This window comes from Quercus lobata, chromosome 2 (genome assembly GCF_001633185.2).
Source record: "Quercus lobata isolate SW786 chromosome 2, ValleyOak3.0 Primary Assembly, whole genome shotgun sequence".
In the NCBI taxonomy this organism is placed as follows: Eukaryota; Viridiplantae; Streptophyta; class Magnoliopsida; order Fagales; family Fagaceae; genus Quercus; species Quercus lobata.
The window spans coordinates 20,661,077-20,678,361 of NC_044905.1; the positions used below are offsets into that span (position 1 = coordinate 20,661,077).

At 34.0% G+C, this 17,285-nt stretch overlaps 1 protein-coding gene across 1 annotated transcript; it reads left to right on the forward strand.

The window, feature by feature from the left end:
• The first annotated feature begins 292 nt into the window (after nucleotides 1–292).
• LOC115960948 lies at nucleotides 293–729 on the forward strand. Its single transcript, XM_031079989.1, has 2 exons — nucleotides 293–405; nucleotides 513–729. The coding sequence occupies exons 1-2, from the start codon at nucleotides 293–295 to the stop codon at nucleotides 727–729; spliced, it is 330 nt and encodes a 109-aa protein (XP_030935849.1).
• The last annotated feature ends 16,556 nt before the right edge of the window (nucleotides 730–17,285 follow it).

The window sequence follows — 17,285 nt, forward strand, 5'->3', positions numbered from 1 at the left end:
TAAATCTAATTAACACTTGTTATTTAAGTCCTTTCCGTCAGCCAACAGATGGAAATGGCTGACGTGGCTAACGGACTTATTAAAATATTAATAAAAATCCACCGTTGCTCTCGTCTCCCATGCCACCTGGGTTTCCCACCCCATTTTTCGCACGTGACCCCCACTTACCCCCCAAATCAGTACCAGAAACCCAAAATCCCCCAAATCAGTACTAGAAACCCTAAACTCCCAAAATTCGAGCTAATCCTCATCTCCCAAAACCACGATCAAAATAAACAATCTTCGAAGCCCAATGGAAGCAAGTTGTTCAACAAATTCCAGTGTGAGGAGAGCACCAATGAAGTGCTACTGTAATCAAAAACCTGTCCTAGTTGTGGCGTGGACTGAAGACAACCCTGGCAAAAGGTTCTATGGTTGTCCAAACTATTAGGTATGTCAATTTCAATAAATTTTTTGAGTGGGTTTTAGTTAATTTCAGTATGTTTTTCGGATTTCCATTTTTCATTTTTCAGAGCATTATCTGTGTTTCAGGTGGGGCGGAAGTGTAGGTTCTTCCAATGGCATGATGATGAGATATGTGAACGTGGTAAGGTGCTTATCCCACAGCAAAGGCAAAGGATCATTAAACTTGAGGCTGAGCTTGCAAACTGCAAAAAGAGAGAGAAGTTTTTAGTCGTAGTTGTGGCATTGTTAGTGGTGATATTTGCAGTTCTATGTTTGCTTAGATAGGGGGTGGGAATAGCTTGTGTGGGTTGCTGTGCTTGTTAGTGCATGTAAGGTTGCAGTGTTTATGTATGGAGGGTTGTAGTGTTTATGTATGTTTATGTATAGAGGGTTGCAATGTTAATGTATGGAGGGTTGGCAGTGGTAGTGTGCTCTATTTTGGTAGGATTAGTTATTAGCAATGACACACACCTGTTGCTTATTTTGTACTCCTTCTGTTGAGAAATAAATGAATACCTTTCTCATTCAATTCAATGTGTGGATGTGTGGATTGGAAATGTCCATGTTGAACCAAGTAGCAGATTTCCAAGTGCATGCAACAAATAAAACTGGTAACAAATAACATATTCCAAGAAAGCACTATACTACACATATAAAACAAGACAAAAGGAAACAACAAACTCAATCTTGAAATCCAAACATCTTAAATAACATACTGCCAAACTTAACCCAGACATAGTTATCATTAAAAAAAAGCAAAAGTATGTTTAAATAACAAAAGGGCATTGTTCAACTGCTAATCTTAACCCAAACAGCAGGGTATTGTTTAACAAAAGGACATTGTTCAACTGCCAATCTTAACCCAAATAGCAGGGCATTGTTTAAGTAATACCAATAATACAAAATAAGAGCTTGGCTATAATTATACAAAACACAAGCCATTCATCAAAAGATATAAAATGACAAGCTATTCATTTTTTTCTTAGATCATGCATTGATGACTGACTCCCAGCAAACTTAATAGCCCCCATGTATCTAGATGCATTCTTGGAAGCATTCAGGGTCTCTGATGTGACCATCATTTTCCTCCTCAGTCTTGGAATTGGACTGCTGCCTAAGTTGGGTGGTGCAATTGGATTGGATGATCCTGTGGGGGTCTGGTGTGCACTTGGACTAGAGCTGTACATGCTGGACTGGGGTGATGGAAAAGGTGTGGTAGTGCTGTGCATGCTGGTCTGGAATGGTGCAGTTAGGTTGGATGAGAAGTGCATGTTGGTCTGGAATGGTGCCCTTGGGCTGGATGAGAAGTGCATGCTGGTCTGGAATGGTGCACTTGGGCTGGATGATAAATGCATGCTGGTCTAGAATGGTGCACAAGGAGTGAAGGTGTGCATGCTGGACTGAAATGATGGCAATGGCTGAGGTGGTGCACCAAGAGTGAAGGTGTGCATGGTGGACTGGGATCATACAGATGGCTGAGGTGGTGCAAATGGGGTGGTTGAGCTTGGTTGAGCTTAAGCTTGTCCTGTTGGCTGATTGATGTTGGAATAGTTTCTACATCTACTGGTCTATAAACAAGAAATCCACATTTATTGACATGTAATATGTACAAACTCTTACACATTTACTTGACAGATATGGTAGAATGTTACCTTTTTGGCTGCACTGGCTCTGTTTGTGGTGCCTGGTAGGGAAGAGTTTCCTCCAACGTCACCCTTGCAACTTCTTTTATTGTGTCCTATTTTACCATAGGTCCGACATTGTTTGGAGATACCAGCTCTCCTACCTGTTGCTTCACCAGGCTCTCTTGTCCTCTTCTTCTTGGGCCTGCCAGTTCTTTTGATAGGAGGCTGAACAGGTTGGACACCACTGGGCCTCCACATATTCTGCCCATTGATGGGTGCAATTACTGGCTCATAACAGGCCTTATATGTGGAGACATGAAAGCACCTATGCACATACTGCTCAACCTCTTGCCTATTGAAGAATATGTAGGAAATTGCATGGGCACATGGTATGCCAGTCGTATTCCATTTCCTGCAACTACAATCTCTTTTTTCCATGTCCACATTGAAACTTTGCAGTCCACTTTTAACCTCAAACTGTGTATGACCTGCCTAACAAGCAAACCACCTGCTACTTGCAATCTTTTCCCTATGCAACCTCTTAAGCACTTTAGGGCATATCTCTGATTCCACTCTCATGATCGTTTGTCTGTTATCTTGAAACTTGGTCATAAGATATAACCTGATGGACTCCAGCTGTAATCACACAAAATGTTAATCAAACAATATATCAAATAATGTATTTGACTAACTGTTACTCAAAGGCTTAGAGTCATACCATAGAAATTATAGGCTTAGATCTAAACTTCAAAATCCTGCTATTAAAACTCTCACACATGTTGTTCAGCACTGTATCACTCAACCCATCCTCACTGAACATGTGTCTGGCCCATATGGTGGTTGAATGATCTTGCAACCAACTTTGTGCATCCTCATCAATTCCCTTCAGTTCATCCATCAGCCTATCAAACTCAACTTTATAAGTAGCTTTGGCTGCTTTCCAAAAGAACTCTCTGATTAGAACACCAAGATGATTCTTCCTAAGATTATTGTAGAGGTATCTGCAGCAGATCCTATGCTCATATTGTGTCCAATTATCAATGAAGGTCTGCACCAATCCCTATGAGTACAACAAGTGCAATTGTGGTGTTAGTAACTCTCTTATCACAACAAGTATAACAAGTGCAATAGATATGGTAATAAACATACATACCTTCTGCTGGTCTGATATAAACGTCTATCTTGTGTTTTGACCTATGTCTGCAAGTAGCAAATTTATGAACCATGTCCAGGAGTCTTTAGTTTCATCCTCCACTACAGCATAGGCAAGTGAGAAGTACTCTTCATTAGGGTCTCTAGCAACTACTATGATTAATTGTCCACCTGACTTATTCTTCAAGTGGTAGGCATCCAAACCAATTATTGGCCTGCAGCCAGCTGTAAACCCTTTCTTACAACCCTCTAGGCATATATACAACCTCTAAAAATATGAAACCCCATAGATCAGGTCCATCTCAGCAGCCAAATCACCTTCATTGAAGGTGTGTACCTTCATAAGTAAGGTACTGCCAAGGCTAGCCCTCCTCAACTCTTCACAATACTCCCAAAGTTGATTGTACTGCTGTGTGTGAGCCCCATCAACATATTCTCTTACCTTCTCCCTAGCCCTACTGGCTTTTCCCGAAGTTATGTTTAGTGTAAACTTCTCATGTACAGCATCTTGGATGTCTTTTAGTTTCATGTTAGGTTGTCTTCTCACCCTCTTCATCAATTTCCTCCTAATGTATGAAGAAGTGCATCTTGGATTCTTAAAACTCCCAGTGCATGTGTGTTCTAGGTTCAGTGTTCTCAATTGGTAGCTTTTCTCTCTTGGCACCTTTGCTAGATATGCCACAAACTTGTAGCTTTCCTGCAAACTGCTCTTACCCTCAGCAAATCATTTGTTACAAACCTAATCCCCCAGCCACCATTAACTGCATAATCAGTTATAGCTTCTTTGAATTGCTTAGGTGTTGTGAACAACATATCTTTCTCAAATCTGATATGTTCAGCCTTAGTAACTGGCTTGAACACTGGGAAGGTCCTCTTTTGTCCCCTTCCCTTTCCCACAGGTGTTTTCAATTCATCCTCAGAGCTATCAATATCATCCCCAACATCATCATCAGATGATGATTCCTCAAGACTGTACAGCTCCTCACTCTCATAATCAGAGTTTATTACATCAGCACCCATTTGTACTGGTTCAGTCTGATCCTCATCAAAAGCATCCCAACTATCACTACTGTCCTCCACAAACTCCCTCCCCTCAGGATTCACTACATCTTCATCCTCTAGGCCACTTCCTTCACCATCACCTCCTCCACTGTCACTGCTATCAACTACATCCTTGCCCTCAGATGGGTGCTAAGTCATAGGTTCCTTACTTGCTCTCCTAGAATAAACCTCTGCAGCATCAACCTCAACAACATCATCATCATTATCAACCTCCTCAACCATTGGTGTGTTACTTTCTCTCCTAGAGTAGGCTTGTTTAGCATCTACTTCAATGTGATCCTCATTATTATCCTCATTATAACTGTTATTATCCTCATCATTATCCTCATCATTACTACCACATCCTAAAGGGTTTTGCTCCACTGGCAATGGCTGCACATTTGCCCCAACAAGCTCACCTTCATCCACTAGTATAGGATTATCCACAGGATGCTCTAAAAACACATGAATTTCTTCATGACCAATCACTAAATCTGTCATAAACATGGCATCATCATCATCAACTATCAAATGGAAATTAGCTCTCTCTAGATCACTACCAGGCATTTTATACCAAATCCTGCTCACAGAGGTGTACCCAAAATCCCTGCATATACTCTCAATCTCTGTCTTGGACCACCTATCAGGGTCACAATTGTCCATTATATCCACTGTACCTTCCACATATTTTCGAGGGTCATCAGTAAAATACCCACCATGATGCACAGACAAACTAAATAGCTCACTCATGCTGCATGCAAAACACATATAAACCATTGGTTAACAAAACAACACTCATTATTTATTAGTTAAATAATATTGACTACATTCCAAAATAGTACTCATTAGTTAACAATATATCACACAGTAATTATTTCCTAACTCAGCACTCATCATTCCACAATCCACCTCAACTGTTTTGAATTATATGTTATGATAATGCATATTATCTTCAACAGAGGAGTAGGGGGACCACGTTGGAAAGCACAAACAAACACATATTAAACAGCAATGTCATAAGCATTTTGTCCCACAGCAGAAACACATTGGAAGCCACAAAGAAACACATACCCAGACAAGGACCAACAAATAGTCAAAAGTAACTAAACAAACATAATAAAGCCAAAACCCAAACAATGAATATACAAAAGCAACATTGTGGCCCCTACGCATAATATAAAGCTAGCTATATATAAGGACATACATAGAGAGAGAGAGCTAATACCTGTGTGTTTGGTCTCTATCTCACAGAGATAGAGATCTCACTACTCTTCTTTTCTCTGCTATTCGAAGAAAAATGGGTTTGGGTATATATATATTTCTAGGGTTGTTTGTCTGCGATGGTGGTTTGTTTGTCTGCGATGGTTGTGTTTTGATTGAGAGAGAAGGTGGACTGATTTGGTTTGGGGGTTCACAGAAAGAGAAGGTATATTGATTTGGTTTAGGGGAAGGTGGACCTATTTTGGGTTTCTGGTATTGATTTGGGGGGTAGTGAGGGTCACGTGCGAAAAATGGTGCGGGAAACCCAGGTGGCATGGGAGACAAGAGCAACGGTGGATTTTTATTAATATTTTAATCAGTCCGTTAGCCACGTCAGCCATTTTCGTCTGTTGGCTAACGAAAAGGACTTAAATAACAAGCGTTAATTGGATTTAGGACTAAAAGTGATAAAATAGAAATGTAGGGACCAAAATAGAAATGACCCCAAAATGTAGGGACGAAAAGAGCATTTACGCCTACTAAATTTAAACACTTGTTTCTTGAAATACTAAACACATCCTAAATCTACCCAATTACAAGTAAATTGTGTTTTGTCAAAGGATTAGCCAATATACATAACATATGTCTCTAACAATTTCACATATGTCCCAACAAAATAAATAAATAAAAACTTCAAATAAACATAGTAATAAAATTGCTTGAGTTGGACTGCGCTGGGTTGGGCTGGGTAATAGGGGCTAAGATTTTGGAAGAGATGAAGCCCAACCAAAAAAAAAAAAAGACAAAGTATAGCAAAAAAAAAAAATTGGCCCCTCTAGGTCCGCCCTTGGTCTCAGAGAAGAAGCATGAAAAAAACACTTATACACTTATACGTATTCACATATACATATATAAAATATATTTTGTAGAACATGAGATACAATGTATACATGTTCGTATGGCAGAATAATGATTGGTTAGTGTCAATAATAAAACACATAATAACAAAGAAATAAGAAAGCTTTAGTAGAAAAGGTTTAGCTGGAATAATAACTAACATGGTAAATATAATAAAAATGTGCTACATTAGAATAACTAGTACAGAAAATGAAGATATCACAATAGGACAACTGCTGCAGCGAACGTGATAAAAAACGTGCTCCAGCAGAACAACTAAATACAATAGATATAAGTTCTAACAAGTGAAATCAAATATATTTGCAATCGAAATCAAGTATTGAATCTTCCCATAGAATAAGTAAATCAAGAAGGAACCCAAACCCCAACTTGAACAACCTTGTCATAGGTTTTTGCCATCAAAATTGTGCATTTTGGATAATAGACCTAAATGACTACTAGCTATTACTTTTGGGAGACTTCAAAGGGTGGGTTTGCTAAGAGGGAGGGAAAAGAAGGTCTATTGATGCATGCCCCTATTTCTGTCGTGTTTTCTTTCTTCTTTTTACCACTTTTTTTTTTCTTTTTTTCTTTCTTTCTCTTTCTTTCTCTCCATTCTTGTTACTCTTAGTTTTTGACTACTATCTTGCCGTGGGTTGTTTTTCTCCCTTGGGTATTTTCCCTTTTGATCCCTCTCTCCCTGGGTGCTATCTACTCTCTTACAATGAGTTCTTCTCCCCTCATCTATGACTACCTCCATTTTTTACAGTGAGCTAATTCAATGAGATTTCTCCCTTTTATCCTTAGGGCTTCACCAACTGTTTTTAGTTTGTTGTGGGCATTCCTTCAAGACTACCCACCAACCCATTGGTTGCCCAGCCACTACCACTGCTCAATATGTTCTCACTCCACCACTACTCATTTCATAACAAAATTCTCTTTTGTTTGTTCTTGTTGTACACCTCTACCTCTGGGTTTAAATGGATAAGGATTAGACTACCTCACTACCTGCCTTTATGGCATGCATCAGATGGTCCCAGTCATCTACTACCTCTTTTGGGTAAGATACCATCTTAGCAGGGTATATTCCCAAAAGAAGTCACAGTTGTTCATGTGAAACACAATCATTTTTGGCAAAAAGGACACGTATATAAAAAGGGGGTCTTCTAGTGAAAACATGGAGAGTTGTTTATGATGGTTTGGTCATATGCAACTGCGATCTAGATCTATTAATGCAACAGTTAAAAAAAGTGTTTTACTTCAAATTGAGAGTGTGCAAAGAGGTAGAGATTAATTAAGGTTTTAGAATGGATAGAATGCCAGAAACATATGACTGATCCCAATTAGTTTATGTGATCAATGTCCCAATGTATTGGGATGAAGCCTTATTTGATTATATACACATATATATTTCTAGTTACATATGGGAACATGACACTGCTAGCATTCTTGGAGGCAATGGCTTTGGTGGAGGGTGTCAAAAAAAAAAAAATATATATATATATATATATATATAGAATTCATGGCTATTTTAGATGTGTCTGTTGTGAAAGAGACGAGTGAAGTGTCTAAAAGAAAAAAGCTGACATTTGGAGGATAATTAATCAATAATCATTAAGTGGATTAGCTCTCTTTTATATCATGCAATGCATGCGGATGATACAGTTGCATAAGAATATTTAGTATAGCATCACATATTCAAGACATGCTTAAGATGGATGTGGAGAAGCAGGCAGTTTGGGTTGATACTTTTTGATCATTCTATTAACTACTTTTGTCAAGATTTTCTGCACCTTTAATATCATTAATTGGTTCCTCCTAATATTTTCCAAGGTTAAAAAATTTATGAACTGTTGACGAAACTTATGGGGGTACAGTATTAGCAGCTTTGTCACTTTTTCTTCTGTAAGTGAATTGCAATCTGATAGCAAGGCCCAAACTATTAAAAAAAGGAGTGGGGTTTGAGGCCGGGGTGGCAGAAAGTGAATACAAGGTATATAAAAAGAAAAAGAAAATTAAATTAGTAATCCAAGGCTATCCAGTTCCAGTTACAATTATTGTAGGAGAATAATCCAATTTTCTATCGATAACAGTCACCTTGGTTTAACTCTGGATGCAGACACACCCCTGAACCAAATAAGTCTAACAAAGTATCCCTGTTTGGCGTTTTCTTTCTTTCACATTTTCATTGAGGTCTTGGTCTCATATCCATGTCAATGATATTTGTAATTTGTAATCAATTATCATTTGGATGGGAATGGTTTACAATGATCCTTAAACAAATCTCTACTTTGGGTTTCTTTTCTTCTAATTTCAGTGTAACTTTAATATCTTGAAGTAGTTATCGCACATGCATCTTAGCTATTTGTACTTGATAAATTTTATTTCTGCTTAGGCTGTGTTTGTTTTGGATGTAAATAAAATTAGGAAAATATTTTACACCCAGATGCGTGTTTGGGTGCACATGTAAAATAAAGTCAAATTGAAAATTTTAAACTTTAACCGTAAAGTTCGCCCCTCAACCCTTAAAATGGATTACATATCTGATTTACCTTCAAATCAAATTTTTTGAACTCACACACCCAGAGAGAGAGAGAGAGAGATAGAGAGAGAGAGAGAGAGAGAGAGAGAGAGAGAGAGAGAACCTAAAGAAGACCTATCATTACTCACGCCAAGCCCAAGCCGAGTAAGGAGAGGGTATTACCGATGATGTCCAGAACCACCCCTTGACACACGGCCCCACCGTTGTGCATGCAAGCCACTTCACCGACCCATCCCTTGTCCTCATCCTCACTGACCCACCTCCATTGACCCATCCCTCGTCCTCACCAATCCATCCACTATCCTCACCGACCCACCTCCACCAATCCATCTTTCTCCTTTCTTTTCCCTCAAGATCTAGGATTTTATGGGGTTGTTCATATAGTGTTTTTTTTTTTTTTTTTACACAATTTGGTTGGGGTGATAACAATAATTTGTTATTGGTTGCAATTGATTATTTTTTTTGCTTGGATTTGCTTGCATTAGGTAAGGTTTTGACAATTTTTCTAGAAAATGTTTTACATGCAAAACCAAACACCGGAAATACTTTTTTAGGTGTATTTTACATAACACAACCAAATAGATAAAAATATTTTCCTTTCCGTAAAATATTTTCAACACTCGGAAATTATTTTACATGTTGCCAAACACAACCATAGTTTGGTTTTGCCAATCAAATTCTGATTTTGCTATGGATAATAGATTCTGATTTTTCTAAGTTAGTACACTTAATACTAATTAAATACCATGAATCTGATTTTGTCTTTTTCTTTTTTTGCTGAATAATATAAATTTATTTATACGTCAACTACAGTTATTCAGATGAACAAAATGAGTGACATTTTTGTTGTATTATTCACCCCCCAAAAAATCATAAGAAATTTTTGTTGCATTATATTTTTTTCAGCATTTTTAAATTGTACCTCGGTGGTTGACTCTTGAATTTCTCTAACTTAAAAATGTGTAAGTCTGTGGTGGGTCTCAAATAGGGACAGACCCAGAATTTCAAGCTAAGAGGGCTGGAATATAAGCAAAATAAATAAATAACTTCAAATAAATATTCATATAGTATTAAAATTGCTTGGGTTGGATTAGGTTGGGTTTGCTAATGGGGGTTAAGGTTTTGGAAGAGAGGGATCCCAACTAAAAAAAATTAAATTTTTTTTTTTTAAAAAAAAGACACAATATAGCTTTTTTTTTTAGCCCCCCCCTAGGTTCGTCCTTGGTCTCAAGGGAGAAGCATGAAAAATGTAACTTTGTGGGTTCAAAAAGTCTTAGCGAGTGATCAATTTGCTCTCCTTGTCCAATATAATGTGCGAGTTGAATATGTTAAGATCAAACTTACTGTAATAGTTCCAGTTGTACTAGAAAAATATATTGTACTAGCTATTAAACCAGTTACCGAAACTCCTTTAAAATGTATCAAATAAAATATCGAGTTGTATTAGCCTGTATTAGGAGTATTTCGAGTGTTTCAACTTGTACAATATAAAAATTTTAAAAAAATTGAAAAACAAAATTTTATGTTACTTAAGCTAATATATTTGGTTAATGTGCCTAGCTAATATTTAGGCTTATAAAATACGTGGCTTTAAAGTTTATGTTGGTAAACATAAAAATAATAATTAATAAATTTAAGCTTACATAAATAAATACAAACATATATACATGTATAAAATTATGTAAGTAGCAAAAATCTTGAAACAGTACACTGATTTCAACCAATACCAAAATGGCTTGGGTTGGCTAATGGGGGCTAAGGTTTTTGAAGAGAAGGACTCCAAGTAAAAAAAAAAAAAAAAAGACAAAATATAGCTTCTTCTTTTTTGGGCAAGGAGGGGCTTGGGCCCCCTCTTGGGTCCATAGCTATTCTCGAGGGAGAACTATGAAAAATGTAACTTTATGGGATTAGGAAGTCTTAACCCCCTCCTGGGTTTGTAATATGTCTTGGGAGAGATATATTAGAAATATGCATCCAAGGGAATGAGAAATCTTAGCCTTTTACCAATGACCAATTTGCTTTTATTGTCCAATATAACGTGAAAGTTGAATATGTTAAAATCAATAATACTGTACTTAGTACCAGTCTTACTATGAAAATATATTATACTGGCTATTAAATCAGTTACTGGTACTCCTCTAAAATGTATCAAATAAAATATTGGGTTGTAACAGTCTATACTAGAAATATTTTGAGTGTTTTAGCTTGTACAATATAAAAAATTGAAAAAAAAAGTTATGTTAGTTAAGCTAATATATTAGGTTAACGTGTCTAAGCTAATATTTAGGCTTATAAAATATGTGGATTTAAACGTTTATGTTGATAAACATAAACATAAAAATAAATAAATTCATGCTTACATAAATAAATAAAAACATATATACATGTATAGAAATATATAAATAGTGATAATCTCGAAACGAGGCCTGTATAACCAATATCGAATATGTCGTTCATCTTAACAAACAGAAACGGCTTCTAGTACAAAATTGAATTATTTAGTTAAAATTCACGTGTGGCATGTCATGCATACACTCACCATACTAGGCGAAACTCAATCCAATAACAAAGTTAAGCATTAAGATTATAAATGTTTTTCTCCCAGTGAACCATGCAAAATTTTCATACCTGATGGCTTGAAAGCTTTCTTATCGAGACACATTATTGATGGTTTTTAGCTATAATAGCCAATGAACAGTAAGCTCCTAGTCCAAAAAATTATTCAATGAGCAATAAAGAATGAGAAATGAGAAATTTGTAATAAGCAACTAGTCAATGAGCAATGAGAAATTTATTTCAATAAGCAACAAAATCAATGAGCAATAAGCAACTAGTCAATGTAAGGTTTTTTCTATTAAAAAAAAAAAAAAAAAAAGTCAATGTTAAGTTTCACTTTCATGCATGGCAACAAACACACCAGCCTACTGGTCCGCATTCAATTCGATGGCAAACTTTACTAGAGTAAAGAAATTTGTTTGTTGCAATCGATTGATGAGACGAGTATATTAGGAGATTTGATTGCATCTGCATACTATATCCATAGTTTTATAATTTAATTTTTGTAAGATTTATTTGTTTTAGAGATTAAGTTACCAGTGGGATGTATGCAGCTACCCCGACCAATCTAATATTGCTCTAGGCTGCGATGAGTCAATGACCAATACAACATAGTTCATCTATTTATCATACATTAAATGATAAAAGCACAACAATAGAAAATCAAAATGAAAAATAACTCATGCATGTCTTGCATGATTAAAAATAACAACTAAAAAAACCTAGATATAAACAAGTTAGTCATTAACATGACAATTGATAACGTGTTAAACCAATATAAGCAAGAAACAAAAACATGCATGTAAACTATTTTGACACATACAATTAATGCATGAAAGTGCATGGATATATGAGCATGTAAAAACGCATGTCCTAGAAATTGTTATTACATGTTGAATGAGCTTTTTCACATAGATTAGCAAAAATTCAAATTAAATTTCAAATCTAGAAATGTAATCTAACTTATTTCAAACTGTGTCATGCGAAACACTACCATTTTATGCAAAGAGTACACGTATATGAGTATATCTGTCCAAGATTATATCTTAATGATATTAATCTAAGAAAAACATCATTTTATTTGGTTTTTCCATGAGTTTAGATGATGCAAATTAAAACACATGTTGAAAATTTGATGAACAATTCATGAACATGTTATATATTTTATGGGCTGAATTCATGATTTATGACATATCTAGCTCATACAACTAACCTAGACTCATAAATTTACGTATCAACATGAGATATACACGAAAATCATGCTCATATGATTAGGTACATTGTTCTAAACTTCTAATTAATGGTTAGTGGCGGCTCTAGGATTTATCATGGGAGAACTAGAAATTTATCATGGGAGCAAATAAAATAAAAAATAATAATTAATTATTATTTTTACATGTGCAACTTCCATATTATATACATTATACAATAATCTAAAATAGTATTCTAAATATAATTTAGTATAAATATCGGTAGAAAACAACTATTGAATGCATAAACAAATATAATTAAATAACTAATAATACACGTGGTTAGTCTCTTAGAGTTAGACTAACGGCAAATGTGAAACTAAGAAGAAAAAAAATAGTAACTGATATAAGTTTTAACATTTGAAGTGTATGACTTCTTAATCATACACATGGTCAATCTCTTAAAATTGGAGTAAGCACTAAAAAACTTTTTGGATTTGGAAATCTATAGATTATTTATTAAATTACTTGATCAAATAGAGAGAAAAACTAAGAAAACATAGAAGGGAAAAAGAAAGATAGAGAGAATGAGGAAAGAATCACAGATATAGATACAAATCTATTGGTTGTAACAATGGTGTATTTTTTTGTTTATGAAGAAAAAAAACGCAGGGAAAAATAACTTTTTTCTGCTGTCAATGGAAAAGTAAGCCCAAGTCTTGAAAAATAATTTTTTTTTTTTTTTTTTTTTTTTTTTATAACGAATGAGTAAAACTTTGAAACATTTTTTTTTTCTTTCTTTCTTATAAAATTAAATATTTTAAGAGTAGTTCTATTGACACAACACTTTCGCAACAAAACCCATGTGGCAAGTTGTTAAGGTAGGAAAAAAGTGATGTTAGTTGTAGGTCATGATAAAAACCAATTATAACTTGTCACTTAACATATTTAATTAAATTATCGTGAAAATATTGTGAAAATAACATTAAAATGATCATATTCAAACTTATATTAGCCAGGTTTAAACAAAACTTAGAGTTAGGGGGTTCAAAATTATATTTTAGGGGCTAAAAAAAATTTATTAAAAATTTTATATATATATATATATATATAATTATGGCCAGGTCAGGGGGTTCATTTGAACCCCCTGGCCTTAAGGTAAAGCCGCCCTGTTAATGAATCATGAAAAGTTGTGATGCATGATTATAATGATTATGGCACGAAAACAACAGAAAATAGAGAACTTTAAATCGTAAAATTAAGAATACAATTAATCGAAATGACATGTGATAACTAATCAAATATACCCTAATCTAGCACTTGCTTTATATATTTTTGAGATTTTATGGGAAAAAAAAAAAAAAGTGTGCTTGATATATATAAAGAAAACCATGTTTAAATGTAAGAAACCACCCTATCATCTAAGGAAACAAAATTTGAGGAGCTTGATGAATGTCAACCACCAATTTTGAGGTATTTTCGATACTTCGAAAGCGATCACAACTCAAATAGATTAATGATTTTAAGAGCTTGTTTCGTTAGCGTTTTTTAACATTGTTTCTACCATTTAAAAACAAACTGCAGTGAAATTCAAATAAAAGTCAAATTTGAATTATTGTTTTATTTTATTTTTTAAATACATCTTAAAATATTTTCTAAAAGTTTACCCAAGCACACTTTAAGATTTTTTCCCAAATGAATCAATCGGTCATGTTCGATTTTTAAAACTACGGGCTTAAGCATATGACCGCCTTAGATCCTAAAATTGTTAAGAAACATGAGTTACTAGCCCCTATTTCTTTGTTCTGGAGAGCATGAAAACTATGAAAAATAGATTGTCATGACCTTGCATCTATTCCTGAATTATTTAAAGGGAAAAGTTAATGAATATCTTAAGGGTATTGAATTACAATTTTTTTTTTAAAATTTTTTATAGGAGAATAAAAATAATCAATTTTTTTTTTTAAATTACATTTTATATTTTTTATAAAAGTAATGTCAAAATGACAAAATCTTTATTTAATGCAATTTTTAGAGCCTATTTGTTACCGTTGTTTAAATCACAGTTTTCAGTGTTTAAACAATATTATACGTATTTTCAAAAAATACAAACAACATTAGTAGAACAATATTACCAAACGGGTCCTCATTTAAAAATATATAAATATATATATATATATAGATATGAGATTAGTTTAAGTTACACATGGTGTAATCCTTTACAGTTATTACACCTGGTGTAACTCTTTATAGTTACACATTTTTTAAACCGTTGGATTTAAGTAGATCCAACGGTTAAGAAAAGACCCTTATTATTACAAATATTTTTAGGGAAATGCTAATAATCCATTTAAAGAAAGTTTTTATGGGAAATGAAAAAAAAAAGTAATTAATATTTTGATAACATTTTTCATTTCTCATAAAAGTGGTATCAAAACTTTTCTAAAATTGATTATTAATGAGTGTCGTAAGGAACTCGTTAGCATGACATTTCTTCTTATTAGGATCTCATTAATTACTCTCATTTATTACATTTTAAACCCAAAAACGTCTGTCTCTCTCTCTCTCTACGTTTCTCTCTCTCTGTCTCTGGCTCCTCCACCATTGTTCCACCTCTACAAAAAAAAAAAAAAAAACCAAGCTGAAACAACAATCTGAGAGAGAATGATATTTGCTCTTTTAACCATAATGTTGGAGCTGGTTTTAGTTTCTGTGTTTAATAAAAAAAAATAACATGAGACATTTAATTACTTGTTCAAAAGAGATAGCAGTCAGAGTACATGAGACATTTTATTTTTTTACTAGTCTGGCAATATAGAGATTAACTTGAATTGACTCCCTACTTTTTACTTTTATACTTTGAAAATTCTGAAAAATTGCTTACTGTATCGGATGGATTTGAATACTATCTTTATTCTTCTAATAATGAAGTTGCATAATCTAATCTTTGGCTTGCTAATCAATGTAATCATTGATTTGGTGCTTATTTCTCTCTTGACCTTGTGGATTCCCAATTATGATATGAGATTGAATATACGTTTCTAAAACCTTCAATTGTTTATATTGAAGCATATGAGGAAAAACCTCTAATGTCAGTGTTTCACGTCTATTCATGGAGGTGGAACAACGATGGAGGAGAAAGAGATAGAGAGAGAAACGTAGAGACAGCTAAATATAACACTTTTTTTGGATTTAGAAATAAATATAAAATATAATTAATGAGATCTTAATCAGAATATTAACATTAATGAAAATCCTTTTTTTACTGTTGGATCTACTTAAATCCAATGGTTTAATAGTCATGTCATCAATCAATTGTTAAAATTCAAGTTTTTGTAATTTAAAATAATGCATAAAAGATGAGTTTATGGATCAAATGGTAAATAACATTCGATTATATGAAAATTGGCATGCACGTTAAGAACATATAAAATATGTAATTCGACGGTTAGATTTTCAAAATATTAATTTAATAATAAGTTATTGGGTTGTGTAATATTACTTAAAGTTATACCATATGTAACTTAAACTCTCTCTCTCTCTCTCTCTCTCTCTCTCTCTAAATATATATATATATATATATATATACATATCAAATAACGAAGGCGGGAACGTCGGGAAGACAAGAAACACATCCTGAAATTGTGGTCCAGAATGGACATAAGAGTCAAACAATCACAGAAAGTGTAATTTTATAGGGGAAAGAGCTCTCTGCTTGACAACCAGACATTGCGAATTTGTGACACCTCCCTTCACTTTTTAGTTTTTAAATTCCACCTTCCTGGCCCCCAATAATTTACCTTGGATTATGTCGTCGACGTCGTACACCTTTTGATCGCAAAAACACATGCGTTCATACTATTTTCAATCGAGTTTTTATACTCTTTTTTTTTTTTTTTTTAATGATTTGTTTTACTTTTATTATACACTAATCATAACATTTTGTGTTTTTAAACTTTGTTTTCAAAGCATCATCTTATCATTGACTTAAGAGGGTTTTTGGTAGGTTCAAACACACTTTTGAGCATTTTAAACAACATTACACATTTTTTCACACATTTTTTTTCACCCACACGTATATCAAAAACACCCAAACAACATTGCCCAAACTCCTCTGTTAAACACCCCAATTTTTCCTCACTAGCAAAGAAATGCTTTTCTATTTTCAATCATTCCATTACATTTGGAGAAATCACAACACTTGTTTTCAAACTATTTTATAGGAAGGTTTCTTCAATTGATTGGGTGGTAACTCAACTAACAACTTATGTATATTTTTAATCATCTAGGGAAAAAAAAAAGTGTATTTCTAATCAAATTATCTAATTCGATCTTTTTGTGTATATAACCTTCTGAAAACTCCATTATGCCTTTCACCTGAGAAATATTACAGAATTTTAAGAAAAATAATTAGAAACTTTGGATATTGATCATTTGATTATTCACATATTTTTATGTTTTACATGTTAAGTCACCTAATCTCAACAAGAATAACTTGGGAATGGAAGAGTAACTATTACTAGTCTACTCATTCACATGGTACTTGAAAATACAAGAACACCTAAGAGAATTATTTTTTAACATATAGAAAAGTTACTTTATTTATTATAGCATAACATTTACAATACACCCTACATC

Coding starts and splice junctions, on each gene's coding strand:
- LOC115960948 (XM_031079989.1), top strand. CDS start 293: ATGGAAGCAAGTTGTTCAACAAATTCCAGTGTGAGGAGAGCACCAATG. Junction 406..512: donor GAAGACAACCCTGGCAAAAG/GTTCTATGGTTG, acceptor TTCATTTTTCAG/AGCATTATCTGTGTTTCAGG.